The sequence below is a fragment of the Papilio machaon genome, chromosome 14 (assembly GCF_912999745.1).
Source record: "Papilio machaon chromosome 14, ilPapMach1.1, whole genome shotgun sequence".
Classification (NCBI taxonomy): domain Eukaryota; kingdom Metazoa; phylum Arthropoda; class Insecta; order Lepidoptera; family Papilionidae; genus Papilio; species Papilio machaon.
The window spans coordinates 7681337-7700321 of record NC_059999.1 but is presented as its reverse complement, the minus strand read 5'-3'; the positions used below and the strand labels follow the sequence as shown (position 1 = coordinate 7700321).

The window sequence follows — 18985 nt, the reverse complement described above, 5'->3', positions numbered from 1 at the left end:
ATCTGTTTAATAAGATCATTTGGTGTAATCTAAAGTATTGAATATTCGCTAAACATACCAAAAATAGCATTTAAACAGACCCTTACATTCTCATGCACATATCATATTAATTTAAAGGGGAACAACGCATCTGCAGTTCCTATAGTTTCGGATGTTGTTCCCGCCATTCGTTTGACCCCTTGTCTTATAAAATAAACATCGACTGTGATTTTGGTATAGCTAAAACTAACAGATTATCCATCTTCCTTCAATACACCTTCATTTAGTGTCAATATTGTGATGACAGACAGCACAAGGTCTCTGACGCAATGTTGACAGAGGCAATCAATAGTCAATAAGTATCCGCTTCTATCGCCACACGGCGACCTTCAGCGTCACATCTCGTGTCGATTGCCGTTTACCTTATCTGATAATTTTTCTGACGTGATTAGAATTTACTATGATTTGATGCATACCAATAAGTCAAAAAGGATATTTTTGCAGGTTATTTTAAAGTTTCTAGGTATGTATACATGTCCATTCTGATCTTCGTTAGTCTATACTTACATCCATCAAAACTATGTTTATCTATGTTTAATGAAAAACTTGGCCGTGTTGATATTGTAGAGCGAAAGTATTGTGCAAATATTGTCAGATTTATCTTAACAAGGACGTCTTACATACCGCATAGTTCCGTGAATTATATTTATATAGACTCATTGATACAATCACAATGTTTAATTTAATGCTGTAAGAAATTTGAACACGTCAGTTAAAAGGTCTGACCTTTTGCAAGCTGCGAAAGCGAAACGCGAAATCTGTTTACTAAAATGTTTTAAAAACCTATTGATCTCTAAAGATGTAATGTGTCAGTTTATTTTGTCCTTACGGCTATGCTTAATGACTTATAGTTTTTTCGTCATGACTGTACTGTGGCGCAAAAAGAGATATGATAATTAAGACAAATCATTTTGTTTGTTCGTTGTATCGCGGAATTTAATGCAAATTTGGCCACTGATACAGTTACGACTACTGATGCGGATAATTACAGCATGAATATTCATTAATGCCATGTACTGAACTTACATGCGGATTTACATATCTTTTTTTTTCCTTTATAAATATTTTAGTAACAAAACGATAAATGAAGAGAAGAAAACAAAAAGAAAAAAAGGAACACCAATGATTTTAGTAGGGAATAAATATTAAAACAAATAAACACCACGACTTTATTTATAAGATTTTTGTTCGCGCCAATTCGCCGTTTCACAACGCCTACCATTTTACGACGAGCAACGGCGTAATTTTAGGATTACCGTCTAGAATTAAGAATTTTGTTAATCCAAATTAATTTTTAACTCTGTCATTCTGTTCGCTGTTATCGATCAACTCGCATTACACGTCTCTTCCCTCTCTGGCAAAAATTTGTTTTATTCCGTAGTTTAAACTCACTAACTTTTACATGGTCCTTCGAGCCGGATTACATATTGTTAATAACCAGTGGAGTTAATAATTTCGTCGATTTCTACGGATTTTACGAAGATCTTGAAGAAGACATTAGTTCGTCCGGAGGTCATGTGAAGGACATCTTGAGAACAAAGAAACGGACAAACATACTCAGCACCGCACAGTGTTTAATGGAAGTTTATTAATATTTTGATCATTTGTGTAGTGTTGTTTAGTTTACTTTAAGATTATTTTTGTAAATTTTCAGATTTTTGCCTTTTTCCATATACAATGACCGAGGAGAGGGAATTAATTAAAAAGCGAGCGAGTTATAAAGGTCGCCTAACTGTATTTAGTAATTACATCAGCGATTTAAAGGAGCCTTTAACTTCGTCCCAGGTTAGCGAATTGAAGACCCGCGTAAGTAAAATTGATATTTTATATACAAACTACGATGAGGTCCAACTACGTTTAGAGTGTTTAGCCGACGATATTGACAGTCAAATTAGCGAACGTACCGATTTCGAGTCAATTTATTTTAAAATTGTTGCAAAGGCGCAAGATTTAATTGTGCGTCATGACAATAGTGAGCAAAACAATAGCGCACTAAGTTGCAGTAGTTCACAGTGCAACAATAATATCGTTAAATTGCCTACTATACAGCTACCTAAGTTTAGTGGTTCATATGATAATTGGCTTGAGTTTAGAGACACTTTTTGTAGCTTAATACACTCGAACGATAGTATAGATAATATAAATAAGTTTCATTATCTTCGCGCGTCGCTCGAAGGGACAGCCGCTGTAGTTATTCAATCTATTGAATTTTCAGCCGGTAATTACTTAATTGCTTGGAATTTATTATGCGACCGGTTTGATAACAAAAGGCTATTGATACAGAATCATGTTGCTGCAATATTTAATATCGAGACAATTACAAAAGAGTCGAATTATATTTTAAAGCGTACAATTGATACGATAAATAAAAATATTAGGGCTTTAGAATCGTTAGGAGAACCTGTAAGTTACTGGGATACGTTATTAATATACATAATTAGTAATAAATTAGATTCAAAAACGTATCGTGAGTGGGAGGAATATAAAGGTAGGTTGGACTGTAATACTGCTATTTCATTTCAATTATTTCTAACATTTCTTCGAAATCGTGCAGACCTTTTAGAAACTTTAGAACTATCTCGTTGTTCTCAACCTGCACAAAAGAGGACAAGCAATATTAAGAGTATGGTGTCGATTGCACAATGTCCAAAAATTCAAAATAATGAGAAGCCTTCGTTACAGTTATGTCCTAATTGCAAATGTGAACATAAATTAAGCAATTGTCCCAAGTTTTTAGAACTTAATTACGAACAGCGTTTGGAACTTTTACCTAAATTAAAGGTTTGTTTCAATTGTTTGCGGTCAGGTCACTATGCAAACAATTGCAGAACTAACGGTTGCAAAATATGTAAAAAGCGACATAATGTTCTAATTCACATTCCAGATCTGAAGTATAAGCCAACAACTAATGTATGTTCTAACACTGAGGACCGCTCCGCACTTTCTCCCGCAAACCCGACACAAAGCAGTGACGAGCCCTCTGGTAATGTCACGTTGTCTGCTCAACTTTCAACCTACTTGCCCAACAGAACGCAGGTACTCTTAGCCACTTCCCTTATAAAAATTATCGACGACCGCGGCGGCGAGCGACTCGCCCGCGCTGTGCTCGACAGCGGCAGCACTTCATGCCTTATTAGTGAACGATTGAAACAATCGTTAAATTTACCTACAATTAAGGTAAACGAGTCACTTCTGGGTATAAATAATTCAAAATCGCATATAGGCGAAATGTGTTGTTTACCCATTAAGTCGTTAAATGAAAACTTTTCGACAAAGATTTTCTGTTTTGTTTTGCCGAATATAACTGACGATGTGCCCAGTCAGCAAATAATTTTAAAAGACTTAAATTTACCTAGCAACCTCTGTTTAGCGGATCCCAACTTCCACACTCCATCTTCGGTGGATTTAATTATTGGTGCGGATGTTTTCTGGGATTTATTAGGGCTACGTAAAATTAGTTTAGGAGCCGGGAAACCCGTGCTATTTGAATCTAGTCTAGGGTGGCTAGTTTCAGGCCCTTTGTGTAATAGTGGCCAAGCGCGCTCGACTTCTGACTTTAAGTCTAATTTTGTGTCGGTAAAATCTAATAATGATGTTTCTTCGTGCAATGATTCCAGTGATGACATTCAAACCCTGTTAATGCGGTTTTGGCACCTCGAGGAGGTCAGCCCTCAGTCTTCATCTTTCTCCGAAGAAGAGAAAATGTGCGAAGAACATTTTATCAAAAATACATCTCGTCAAGCAGACGGTCGGTTCTGTGTCAAGTTGCCACTGACGCAGTCACCTGATGTATTAGGCGGCTCGCTGCAGCGCGCCAAGCATTGTTTACTTTCTCTAGAGAGAAAATTCAAAGAGCAATCGAATGAACCTCGAGTGATTTTAAAGTCCGATGACCCCTCATTAAATTTAAACATTGGGTCCACGGAGCCTTGTAAAACATTAGGTCTCAGTTGGCTTATCGAATCAGATGATTTGCATTTTTCTACAAATAATATTAAAGTAAATAAATTAACTAAGCGAGGACTACTTTCAGTCATTTCACAAATATTCGACCCGCTTGGTCTCTTAGCTCCCTGCATTATTTCTATGAAAATATTAATACAGAAATTATGGCTTCTTAAACTTTCGTGGGACGATCCACTGCCTATAGAAATTATTAAATCGTGGCAAAAAATTGCAGACAGCTTGCCTTTGTTAAGTTCTTTGCGTATTCCTCGTCTTGTACTTTGCAATAGTTACAACTCAATTGATTTACATATTTTTTGTGACGCATCGCAATCTGCCTACGGCGCATGTTTATACGTTCGTAGTTCAAGTGATAATGTTGTTTTGGTGCGGTTGCTTTCAGCAAAAAGTCGAGTGGCGCCTATAAAGCCCACCACGATACCGAGACTCGAGCTGTGCGCTGCGCTCGTCGGAGTGCGCCTATACGAAAAGGTGTTACGTTCTCTACGAGTGCAAGTAAGATCAGTAACTTTTGGGACAGACTCCACTATCGTCTTAGGCTGGTTAAGAATGTTGCTAAGTAAATTACAACTGTTTGTGCGCAACCGCGCAGCCGAAATAGTAGATAAAACCGGTTCGCACACTTGGCGTCATGTTCCTACTGATTTGAACCCGGCAGATTATGTCTCACGCGGTGTCACAATTGATAAAATACGCGATCTCGACATGTGGTGGTCAGGCCCTCAGTTTCTGACGAATGATATTTCTTCTTGGCCAAAAAATGTTACGTCAAATGAGCGATTACCTGAAACGCGTACTGAAATTTCTTTAATTAATTATAACTCTAATAGATCTTTAATCAATTTCGAACGTTTTTCTAATTTTGTAAGATTACAACGCACCATGGCGTATGTATTAAGATTTATTAATATTTGTAAAAAACAGCGTCCACCAACACAATTTCTAACCAATGAAGAACTTCAAAATTCTTTATTTGTTTTATTAAAATTATCGCAAATCGAGTCATTTAATGAATACTTTATTGCAGAATAAGCGCTTGCCCGCAAAGAATCATCTGTTAAAATTTAATCCGTTTTTAGACAATAACAAAGTAATGCGTGTCGGCGGTCGCTTAGATAATTCATTGTTTTCTTATGAAAAGAAACATCCTATTTTATTACAGTCCACTCATCATTTAACAAAAATACTATTTAAATATATGCATGTAAAACTTCTACATGCTGGCCCTCGTTTATTATTGACTTCAATTAGAGAAACTTACTGGCCAATCGGTGATCTAAATTTAGCTAAACGAACTTTTCGTAATTGTCATTTATGTTGTAGATTTAAAGGAAAGGTAGTGAATCCTATCATGGGTAACCTGCCGCAGCGACGTGTGACCGCGAGTGGCTATCCCTTCGAGACCGTTGGCATCGACTACGCCGGACCTATCATGTCAGCCAGTCGACAAGGACGCGGCTGTAAACTTGTCAAAGTTTATATTATTGTTTTCGTGTGTTTCGTTACTAAGGCCATGCACATTGAGTTAGTAGGTGATTTGACAAGTAATAATTTTATGTCGGCTCTTCGTCGATTTATGTCACGTCGCGGCAAACCTAAACACATTTATTCCGATAACGGGACCTCATTCGTAGGTGCGTATAATGAAATCGGTCGCTTTATTAAAAATTGTAACAATTCGCTGCCTGGTGACCTAGCTCCTGAAGGTATTGATTTTCATTTCCTACCTCCTCACGCCCCTCATTTCGGTGGTCTATGGGAGGCAGGCGTTAAATCTGTAAAGTTCCATCTTAAACGAATTCTGTAATTGGTAATTGGTAATTGTAACCTCACATACGAGGAATTAAACACTGTGCTGGTCCAAATTGAGGCAGTTCTCAACTCACGTCCACTAACGCCGCTCTCAGCAGATCCTAGCGACCTACTTCCGTTGACGCCGGGACACTTCCTCATCGGCCGCCCTCTCACCGCGCTGCCGACTGACTGCTACGAGCAACACGTCACAGGAACACTGAGCCGATACCAACATTTGGAGCAACTCCGCCAACATTTTTGGCGCAGATGGAGCAAAGGGTATATATCGGAACTTCAGTTGAGGACGAAATGGCGCTCTGATCTCAACCCTTTACAGGAAGGTGTCCTCGTCATCCTGAAGGAGGACAATCTACCGCCGCTGAAATGGCGGCTGGGTCGAGTCGTGGCAGTCCATCCCGGAGCGGACGGAGTATCCCGTGTGGCTGACGTGCGGACTGTGACAGGAGTCGTACGCCGCGCCTTTAGCAAGATCTGCCCGCTGCCTCAAGACGACATCTAGTTTTGTTGAAGGACGAGCCTTCAACGCCCGGGGGCATGTTCGCGCCAATTCGCCGTTTCACAACGCCTACCATTTTACGACGAGCAACGGCGTAATTTTAGGATTACCGTCTAGAATTAAGAATTTTGTTAATCCAAATTAATTTTTAACTCTGTCATTCTGTTCGCTGTTATCGATCAACTCGCATTACACGTCTCTTCCCTCTCTGGCAAAAATTTGTTTTATTCCGTAGTTTAAACTCACTAACTTTTACAATTTTATTATATTAAAAGATAGCGCTTTCGCGCAGTTGAATGTTTTCAATTGAAATTGCTGTAACTGGCACAATCTGATGCACAAGTGAGTCCAATCTCTAACAATTGTCGCTCAAGGCCCCAGTCATGATTTACAAAGTGACGTCACTTACAATAACGTCTGATCTGGTCTAGACATTAACACACGTATGTAAATATTGAATTGTTACAGGTTTTTTTTCGTAGTTAAAAAAATTGTTATTTCGATTGATTTCCGTAGTAACAAAACTTGTTTAAATTGCACACCTATTAGTTATAATTTTGTTATGAATAAAACATATTAAAAAGAGAAAGAAAGAGAAAAAGCGAGAGCGAAAGAGACATCAGAAGCGAAAAAGAGACACGTAGTTTAACATTTCAATTTTAAACCACGTATCTCAGTATTTGCAATACGAGATATAAAATATATTTCAAATATGTAATAAATTCTCATCTCCTGAAAATAAGAGATTAGTAAAAGATTCTACTGCACTAGATACTGAAACTAGAACGATCGAACCAAGTAACATTAATCATAATAAGTATCAGTAAGCCGGGATTATCCACTCTGCAACCTTGCGCGGGCGCAACCAGCGGAACTCACTCGTCTGGCTGTTGCGACAATATCGAGACCTATTGGTTCATTTGCTATGTATATAATATATTTTATATACCAAAGGTTTAATCTTTCTTTGAAGATTACAATTACATTTTTACTTTAATAATTTGAACACGGATTTTATTAAAAGAAGTTTTTTCGTAAATCGACATCATTATAACATGAGTAGACTTAGTGGGGACGGAGGGATGTCAATGAATGCGGAAGACGGAGGACTGTATACTCTGGAACACATTAGGAAAGTCCTATATCCAGTAGTAGGCAGACTTTTTTTTTTATAGCACAAGGTGGCAAACGAGCAAACGGCCACCTGGATTCGCCCCAATAGCGAGGCGATCGTTGCCCATAGACATCCGCAAATGCAGATGCGTTGCCTACCTTTAATCAACGGAAAAGGGGACTAAAGCAACAACGGTTTTTTTTCGGTTAAAGCAAATATTGTATGTTTCAAAATTAAATCATCAATAGTCCAATGACCCGCAAGCACTTAACTTCACTAAATATAATTACATAATAACACGTTCTGCCTGTTACAAATTATATAGGCTGACATGCTATTTGTTTAAATATAGCTAACATGTTATTATTTAATATAATTACTTGAGCATGTATAATAAAAGTTATTGAAATGACAGACATGACATGCTGTAGTACATATATTAAAAATCTCGTTAAACATCTTAAAAATATTTTGGTATATTGGATATACGAGTATTTGACGATTGCAAAAAAGTAAAATAAATTTAGTGCAAACAACTTAAAACTAATTTAGAAATTGTAGTAATTTTCCATTAAACTAGTTAATTAAAACAATTTTGAGAAAAATCATTGTTATTTAATAATTTAATGAATTTAAAAATGTTATTTTTAAAGCCCGTAATGGACGTTATACACAATTAAGATAACGGAGTTAAATTAATATAATCTAGCTGTAAATCAAAACGTGAACATTGTGATTGTGTTTCGTGCAGATGTTAAATGTTATACAATAGGGCTGACGCTTTTAAGAAAAGTAGGAAATTAGCTCTTTTAAGATAGACTTCTTTTGATCCTTTTGAAGGAAGTAAATGAAAGAGCGTCGGTGGCTCAGGGGTTAAGCTCTTGACTTGTAATCTGCAGGTCCTGGGTTCGCATCTCGTCATGTACCGACGTTCTTACGGTGAAGGAAAACATCCTAATGCCTGATATCTATACCGAGTTATTTGCTAATAACAATTAAATTAAATGCAATAAATAATAACAATCAAATAAAAACAATGTTACGTTAACACTGGTATTTGCATCGTAAACAATTAGTAGAAATCAAGATATTTCTCTAAACATTTTCATGCAACTTAATTCATGGAACCTGCTTTTTAATAACCCTATTCGAGGATACATAAGAGCAGCTGTTGCTGGTATAAACGACTGAACATACCGTATCAAATTACACGTGTTGTAATCTCGCACGAGCGTCATTTGTTCTGTTAATAAAAAATAATTACGTACACAATGTTCCTCTAGAAAACAGTGTAGTACTTCCTTAAAGGCCAGCAATTCCTCTAGCGCTGATGAAGTTCATAGGTGGTAATCAGTTATCAAAGACTCTGTACTTTATTATATATTTCTAAATTGTAAAGTATGTAACCTATTAACATATAAACATCCCGTTCTCTATCTTATTGCGGATGTCTATGACCAGTGTTAACTTCATTATTTTAGCGATTTCAAGTGACGGCTTCCTTCTTTGATAAAGATAGACCATAGATATAAATGAAGTCTATTAAAACTATTATTCCTTCCATCTTTATTGATAAGCGTTAATAATAGGTAACCAGCCCAATTAATCAACTGTAATATGAAGGTCGAAACACATTTCATTACGGAACATTGTAATATAGAATACTCGGGGGACAGTTAGGCGATTCAGCGAAGCGCATCGGGTTTGCCGGCGGTCACAGGTTCGCTTCCCGCGCACAAAGCACCGGACGCGGCGACCGGAAGCAGGTGTGCCGATGCACGGAGACCACACAGTTAGTCTCATATGTCAAACGTTATGTTGCAGATAAATATAGTACTATTTAACATCTGGTAGATACGTCAAGGAAGTAAGAAATAAATATTAGAAGAATTAGAGAAGACTTCTCTGTGTAGTTATTTCGAAACAATGGTATGAAATGTCATTTTCAGTCTCTTTAAAAAAAAAACAGAGACAAATACTTCTTACAGCATTGTAATCTTGAACATTTGAGTTCCATTAATTTGCCATTTACATATCTTTGGTCTTTGCCATATTCCTACTTCATTGATGAATCAAAAACAAAAAAAAAATACGCAACAAAATTAAAATCATCATTAAAATATCATAAGTTCAGTTAATGGCGTCACAATGTAATTAACAATTGCTTGTAAATGTGTTTGATAACACAGTAATTAATAAGCATTGATTGTTGAAAGCGTTGATGCCAGAGGTCACTGTCTCTTCTCAAGAAATTACCAAGCTATTGTACTACACCGATGTTTTCTCATGACATGATTTATTCTTATTTATGTATGAAGAAATCTTGTATGTCATATAATTCGTTAACAGATTAAATATATAACGCTATTAAAGTTATATTTGTTTTCAATGAGACACACATACAAAATATAACTGTTAACTATCTCATAAATAAATTAAAAACAGAAACTATATTATAACTATCTCAAAAACTATCTTATATACAGTTATTTTATAAGCATTAGTAAACTGTTTTTTTTTTTTTTTTAACATTGTACAAGAACCCAAAAAAGCCCCGAAATAATACAAAAAAGGTCGGGTGGAATAGTCGTTTAATTAGGATTAGCCGCAAGCACGTATAAACAATTAAATCAAACACTTGCGTGAATTTATACCGTACAGCGCCATCTAGTGTCTTTAGAACAAAACTGTACGTTAACAACTTTCGCCTTGTTACGCCTGAACAAACATATTGAAAAAAACTATCTTATAAAGTTGGCACAAATGTAGAACGTAATCTGAAAGATACATAGGCTACTTACTAAGATTTTTTTGTAATTCCGCGCGGACTAGCGACATCTTGTCCTTCTTTATCTCTCTGTTGTTACCGGACGGCAGATTGCAGACTATTCACAACATAATAACAGCAAAAACTATATAATAGCGGTTGCGTGTGTCCACAATAAGCATTATGTCACCGAATGTACACCTACCTTAATGTACCGCATTATACATGAGAGACACGACAATGCATAATTATTGTCCGTAGAAACACTGAATAGACAATTTACTAGTGAAGCTAATCTCTCAACGTCGCTTGAGTTACAAATGTAAGACTAAAAATTATTTTAATCCTAATTTTGCAGGCTGAAATTAATTAGACATAGCCTATGTTCGATTTTTAACTATTTATTTACTAGTTACATTTATCAATTTGTAAAGCTCAGTACAATAGCGTCTTTGACGGCATATAAAACATGAAACAATTCCTATCAGTTTAAGTTTTACATAAAAAATTATGTAATATGATATTTACTATGTTTTAAGTTATAGTTACTAAGTTTAGTCACGTTTATATTGGCGGATGTCACGCAGTGTACATCGCGACGGCTCTCTAATTACAAAAACATGCGCGGAAAATATTCATTCTGTCGTATTGTTTATATCACTTTGCTATTTAAGCGATATCGGATGGCCCTTGGCTCATTTGTTTTTTTCTACTAAAAATTAAAGACTATTTGTGGTAGTTAATGCCATTAGTAAACTGTAAGAGTGGATACTCACTGGCGTGGTCATCGTCGAGGAGGTTGTGGTAGCGGTGCTGCTTCTCGGGAGCCTCGAGCCTCATCATCACGCCGCGGTCACCACTGCATCGCAACTACCTGACAATATAATTAGTACTAGCATTAGAAATACTATTAGGGTACTAAAAGGTGGTAATTTAGCACTACAAGTGGAAAATTATTTTTAGTTTTACCAAATAAGAAACTAACTACTTAAAAACTAAACTACCAACTAACATTCACCTTTTACATACATATAGAATAGCTTTGTTATTTTCTTTCGCACAACTGTTTTCTTACAGCATTTACAATCATATTCATTTTTGAAATAAAACTTTAATCTTACTAGTATTAAAAATGCAAATGTTTAGATGGATGGATGTTTGTTAGAAGATGAAGATGGATCTCCGGATTGGCTTAACGGATTTTGATGAAATTTGGCACAGATGAAGAACACATAAGCTACTCTTAAAGTTTTTTTTAATTCCACGCGGACGGAGTCGCTAGAACTAGTCAATTATAAACCAAAGTCTTCCTTATGAATAATTCCATTATCTGACTTCACCTATTTAAAAATCCACTGCGTGATTTTTGATCATATTGCGTATAAACAAACGATACGAAAGAGATTTAGTTCTATTATATGTGGTGACTGTCTGAATGTTTGTATGACTTGTGGTCGTTGTACGTAACAACTGGTGTTGCGTTTCCCTTCGCTTTGACATCCGATACTCTGATATTAATCTGTTTCAGAAATGACGGTCGCTCTGTTTGGTTATACTTGTTAGTGCAATCAATTTATTTCGTCAAATTGTAACATTTGAGAACCAAAACAATTTTTTTAATAACTAGCTGTCGCCCGCGACTCTGTCCGCGCGGAATTAAAAAAAAACTAATTAGTCGTCTATGTGTTCTTCCAGACAATGTTCTATATCAAGATCCATTGATTCGTTCCGGAGATACCTTCAAACAAACATCCATCCATCTAAACATTCGCATTTATAACATTAGTAAGATAGTAAGATTGAGTATGAACTCGAAGCTAAATTGAAAATCTTTAATCAAACAATTGACGATTCAGTAACAAGAGGTCATAAAAGTAATAAAATAACAAAAAGCCAACGTCGGTTGTCTTCGTAAACTCGTCGATAATCACAAGCGTGACAGCTGATAACTGTGATAAGAGTTACGAAGCCAACTGACGTGAAATCGAGCTCAAACTATACATATTAAAGTAAAAAACAATTGCAGTATAGTAAAAAGTTGGACGTTGATTAAGGGTTGAACTATCTAATACAAATGTAAAGCCTCAAAGACAAGTATTTACTCAAACATTTCCAAAAGCGTCAAACAAAACCACATATTATCAAATAATTTCAAAAATACCGTTTACAGGACTCCTTAGAAGGGTGTAATTTTCCACGAATATGAGATGTTGAGTTTATTAATTCATAGATAAATATAAATGTTGTGTGGAAAAGTAAATAAATTTTGCGTTGCGAAAGAAAGGAAGAGTAATGTACCTAAACAAATATCATTATTGAGGAACTGTATACTTAAAAAAACCATAATAAAATGATTTCTTATCACTATGATAACTAAAATATTATTACTAAAAACTAGAATATTATCTATTTATATACATTTGCATTGGGACAAGGTCAAAGATAGGCTTATCTTAGTATAGTTATCTAAGATGTGTGATACCGTTCATATCTTTTACCTTTCAATTTACCGTTTGAATACCGGGACACAATATCATCCGGTTATGTCTCCTCTTCCTACATTAAAACGCATATCATGACAACAAAATTAACTTATTTAGAAAAATCTTCCTTTAGATAATATTTAAAATGATCTCGACATCTAGAAATCAGTTCTAGAATAATGGAGGAGGGGAGGCATAGATTGTAGAAATATCCTCTTTCTGTGCCTCTTCTCCTCCGACTTAAGGTAGACAATGCATCTGCAATTGCGGCTGTCTATGAGCAGCGATAACTTCGCTATTTCGGAGAATTTAGATGGCCACTCGCTCATTTGTCACCTTACGATAAAAAAAGTGATATCTGTTAACAAATATAGTACTTTATTATCAAACTTGCCGACATTTCGTAATCGTAATTTAGACGCCTAGGTATTGATTATTATCGCTGTAATTAAAAGTAATGTATCTTATTAAAAAATCGTGGCACGCGTGTGTAGGTAGGAATAAAGTTAAGCATTACTATAGACAAAAACAACAATTACAATGCAACAAGCGAGCGTAGGAAGAGTGTTGGTGAAGAAACAAAAAGTAGGCGCCGGCGCGCAACCTGCGACTACACACCAAATATCTTACTAATATTATAAATGCGAATGTTTAGATGGATGGATGTTTGTTAGAAGGTATCTTCGTAACGGCTCAACGGATTTGGATGAAATTTGGCGGACATAGTCTGGAAAAACACATAGGCTATTTATTATATTTGTTTTTAATTCCGCGGCGCGGAGGGAGTCGCGGGCGACAGCTAGTCTATTATAAATTCACCATACTTTAAAAGATAACAAATATTTTGACTTCTAGGAGATCCATGATCAGAAGGTTTCGATTCTGTATAACTTACAACAAACATTTATTGAAATACGCTACAAGAGAAGTGGAAGAAAGGAAAATCAATTTTGTGATGAACTGTATCATTAATCGTTGGGTTCTAAGACCAAAATCCCTGTATAAAGCATTAAATCATCCTTTTCATTATCTTTGACAATATAGAGATAACAATACTTTTTATACAGGGACTTTAGTCTCAGAACTCAATTAAATCAATTAAAACCCATCAGTAAATTACTTATTACTCTTAGTTGTCAGAAGTAGTTAGTTTAATTAGTACATGGCCAAAGTATGGAATTACAATCATTTCAAATATGATCATTTGACATGAAAAATTGAGTCACATTGTATTATTGTTTAAAAACAAAAAAAAATATTTTTTTTCCCAAAAAAGAAACATACATACCAAAATTATTTCAGATATTGTTTTTAGTTTTATAAGAGATTAGCTTTCGCCCGCGACTCCATCCGCGCGGTATTAAATATTAACATATGCGTTCATCCAGACTATGTTCTACGTCTGGTCCAAATTCAACGAGATCCGTACATCCATTCTGGATTTACTTTCAAAAAAACATCCATTCATCTATACATCTAAATTTTCTCATAATATTAGTAAGATAAGAGAAGGGGGCAAACGAGCGAGTTAACCCTTAATAAAAAGAGATCACTGGCACCCATGGACATCTGAAACACTAGAGAGAGGTACAATCGCTTCTTGGAGGACTCTGTCGTAGCGGTTTTAAAATTCCAGACCATTCAACAACGCGGCAGTGCGAGACAAGAAGTTGCGCAAAAACTACGTAACAGTGATAACATAATGTTCCTACAGGTGGTAAGACAGAGTAAACCCACTTTAAATGGAATCGATGTAGACATTTGAGGCATAGCGGGAGACTTTTATAACATTTGAATTGTCAACGTATCACAATACTATCAGTTTAATACTTATATGGTGCGATTAGAATCACAATAGTCCATTTGGGCGCAAAGGACAACAATAGGCAAACCACAGACAAGGCAATGAGTGTGATCAATTGATGAGATTGCCTCATAAGTGGTCCAATGAGTGAGGTCCGCGGTACGCTTGCAACCTGTTGTCTTTATGACATCCTGTCAATCTGTCTTGTGTGGGGACACAACAAGAGCGTTGTAATATTACAGATAGATACATGTAGGTACCACAAAGCTGTAAATATAAAACTTTAAAACCAAATAGCGGCAAAAAATTCGTTTTAAAGATTGTCTTTCTGCTTCCTTAATGTGTTGATAGATATGATCGCTATGCGAACCATTCCATGTCAGTTATAAACTGCTTCTAGGTCCTATGAAATATCTTGTTAATGTTATAAATGCAAATGTTTAGATGGACGGATGTTTGTTTGAAGGTATCTCCGAAACGGCTAACGGATCTTGATGAAATTTGGTATGTAGAACATAGTCTGGAAGAACACATAGTTATGTCATAAAAGGATTATCAATTATTTTTTGAACGATTTTATCAGAGTCTTAAGGACCAGGTCAATATATAATTGTTTTAAGAAATACTTAACTTTTATAATTTTGTTTATAAGTATGTAAATGTCATTTAATTTATCTCTTCGCTTGTTTCATGGCCCAAATAAACAACTCTTTGTGTGCAGATTTGGCGGATGGCGAAAGTGTATGCCGGTGGGGCCCGACGCGGGAATCGAACCGGCAACTTATATTGCTTGGTAAATAGCTAATTTAAATAACTTACTTTGATTACATACTTACCATTAAGAGGAGAAAAAATTCCATTTGTATAGCAATAAATTGAGATTACTGCAAGAACTGCAAGATTTTTCATAGATAATTTCATTATAAGACTGACTGGCTGTCTCACAAGTATGGTATTTTTAAACTAGAATTAAACTTGTGGAATTATTGCAATACTTAACAGCTTTTTAATTAATAATAATATCTAGAGATTATAGACAAATGAGAATAGCAGAAGTACTAAATTACGAAGTTTTGCTAATCAGATTTGAAGACAAGAAGGTGCGAAGAAGGCCTTTAAATTCTCAGTTATAATTCTAATGATCAAAAAGTTACATAGGATTCTTTGTAAACCACACAATTATGCAGCATAATAACATTAAATTAAATACCTTATAAAAACCTACATATTTGTATTATTTCATGAAATACAGTTAGTTGCAACAGTGGAAACAGACACGCTCTAAAATTAAACGGTTTGCGCAGTCGTTCCCCGCTGTGGTCACTTACACAACTATACACACAAATTTAAAAGGTCGTTACTAAATTAAAATGTTTCATATTAAACCTTTTCAAAATGAAATTCAAATTTTATAATTATCATATCAGATGTTAGTATAATGTTAAGCTAAATAGATAAATATTTATGAATAGCTTCTATTCTAAATAATGTAAGTATTTTATACGTAATATACCGGTACAAAATACCGGTGATGACATTCAATTAAATATAAACACTTTACTATTGCAATGTACTTTCATCACTCTGCGAAATGAAAGTACGATCGCGTGGCGTTACATTTAGAGAAAACTATGCCAAGGACCAACCTATACCAATAACCTATCCTGAAGGTCTGGACACACCTCTCTCACCTCATACAAATTCATACATTTAAGCATTCATGCTTCTTAAAACTTTCCTAAGAATCTTTTCTAATTAAATTCTGTAACTTTATTATCACTCAAAATACTGATAATTGTGTTAAAAATACAGAATGCTGATAACAATAAAGGTTATAATCTCATCTCTGAACTTCATAGTCTCCAAATGATCTGTATACATCAAAAATCGACTGATAAAACATCTTCGTGCGTCACTTCTTTAATATAAATATAGAATAGTACACCGTTATAAGAAAAATTAACTTGCAGTCTTACATACAAAATATCTCCTAACTTAAAACGATACCGTATAAAGTTGTAAGAAGAATTCAATGTGACATAATAGTACGGTACGAATTAACGATTAAATTGTAGTAAAAAAATTCGTGAAATTTAGTTTTAATTTTGCCCACTCGGTCATACTAGATGAAGTGGTATTAAGAGTATTTTACAGGTGTTGTAAATGACTATAAAAAGATTTACTTATATATCTTACTGATATTATAAATGCGAATGTTTAGATGGATGGATGGATGTTTGAAAGTATTTCCGGAACGGCTCAACGGAACTTGGTGAAATTTGGCCTGATGTAGAATACAGTCTAGAAGAACACATAGGCTACTTATTAAGTTTTTTTTTTATTTCGCGCAGACGGACTTCCGGGCGACACCTAGTTCCATCCTAAATTGAATCTTCAACCTTTTAGCAGTAGAAAATTTGTGGAAAAAGGTTATGTGAATGATATTCAGGTGATTATGTAAAACACCAGATTCCCTTCACTTGGTATTTCCGTGTCTTTTAAAATACCATTTTAGTGCTGAATGACTTTTGTTGGAAATAATATAAACCAATCAATTTGTAATTAATTATACTCTATGATCTTTGTATCGATTAATCGATGAATGTTTATCCGGTGCATAATCTATGGTGTCGATTGCTGCCACTCTTTCTCTTTGCTTTTTTCTACCATGTAAGTCAGATGTGTTCCTTAATAAATCTTAATTATATTACTCAATCCGTGTTATTTTTCCCAAAACCCTTCAGGTTATGGGCCCAGAAAACACAATAAATAAATGTGCGTCATATAGTTTAATTGCCAAATTAGTAAAATTTCAAAAAAACGAGATGCCGAAAGATAGGTCTGCAACGCCATTGGACGCGTCGTCGGCATTATCTACATCTACGGCAAATAGTTCCGGAATAGCTGCAAATTTTGAAAAGCTCAGTGGGATTTCTAATTATGTCAATTGGAAATTTTTGATGCGAATGTATCTGGTCCACGAGGATTTATGGGATTGCATCGAAGAGTCGGCGCATGGAGTTCCCAAAGTCACGGACGGTCGCAAACAACTACGTGCACTTGCGAAAATATGTTTAATGGTACATCCATCATCTTTTGCACACGTGCGAAATGCAACCACCGGGTTTGAAGCATGGAATAATCTCAAGAAGGCATATGAAGACAAAGGGCTATGTAGACGCCTAGGTCTGTTACGCACATTATTCGGATTGAAATTGGAACAGTTTGAAAACATGGAAGCGTATATCTTGAAGATCACGGAGTTAGATCAACAACTACGAGATATAAACGCTCCATTGGACGATGATTTTCTGTCTGTGGTAATATTGAGTGGCTTACCGCCGGATTATGATCCGCTCATCATGGCATTAGAAAATTCAAACATCAAATTATGCAGTGAAATAGTAAAGGGCAAATTATTACAAGAAAATCTACGCAGAGATTTCGAGAAATGTGAAGAAAATGCATTATTTACAAATCGCGTAAAGAATGAAAAGAGAAATTTTACAAAGTTGGAAAAATGGCTTCAAAAGGACTGGAGGTGCAATTTGACATCAATAAATGTAACATTTATTGCAACAAAATCCCAGTTGCCAGCGCTTCAAGGATCAATGGTGTCTACCAATTGGATACTGCAACTCAACATTCAGAGCTGTGGCATCGCAGGCTCGGACATCTGAATAGGAGAAGTATGGAACTGCTCCGTCAAGGAACATGGCATCAAGCATCAGACGACTGTCCCATACTCACCACAACAAAATGGTGTGGCAGAGCGGGCCAATCGCACAATTATAGAGGCGGGACGATGCATGTTGCAGGAAGCTGGATTGGACCGAAGGTTCTGGGCAGAGGCATTGAATACTGCTATTTATATCAAAAACAAGTCACCAAGCAAAGCGGTGAGGGGCACCACACCAGAGGAAAAATGGTCAGGTAATAAAGTCAATTTATCTAATTTAAGAACATTTGGCTGTGTTGCATATGCAATGATTCCTAATGAAAAACGCAAGAAATTAGATGCAAAATGTAAACAATATATATTTGTTGGATACTGTAGTGAATCAAAAGGATACAGGTTAATTGATCCAGAAAATCCTTCTAAATGCATTAAATCCAGGGATGTACAATTCTTAGAAGGAAAAATGTATAAAAATTTAGTGTTAAATAAAGGAAATAAAACTTCTGATTGTGAATTAAACATAAGTAGTAATGAAGATGATTTAAATAGTAATGATATTAATGATCAAGTCAATCCAACGTCTGTGATTGAATCATCTGATTCCAACAGTGCTGATACAAGTGCTTCTGGTTGTAGCTTCATTGATGACCCTGATGATGTCACCTGGAATCCTGACATGACTTTGCAACAATCAAGTGATTCTGATGACACTGTAAGCATTGCAGTGGCGATGACAGCTTGTCACAATGGTGAACCACAAACAATTCAAGATGCACTGTCTGGTCCTGATGCTGAGCACTGGAGGAAAGCCATTGCAGATGA

General features: G+C 35.6%; 1 protein-coding gene and 1 long non-coding RNA gene across 2 annotated transcripts in view; one reads left to right on the top strand and one right to left on the bottom strand.

The window, feature by feature from the left end:
• The window catches only part of LOC106708439 (echinoderm microtubule-associated protein-like 2), a 52442-nt gene that overhangs the window by 26754 nt on the left and 6703 nt on the right, over nt 1-18985 (bottom strand). The window contains exon 2 of the mRNA XM_014499948.2: nt 10974-11071. Coding sequence (XP_014355434.2) covers nt 10974-11040 — 67 coding nt within the window. The 5' untranslated portion in view covers nt 11041-11071. The remainder of the gene's footprint in view (nt 1-10973; nt 11072-18985) is intronic.
• LOC123721648 lies at nt 1230-4495 on the top strand. The gene is made up of 3 exons (XR_006756283.1): nt 1230-1845; nt 2924-3075; nt 4388-4495. It is a non-coding gene; the product is annotated as an uncharacterized LOC123721648 (long non-coding RNA).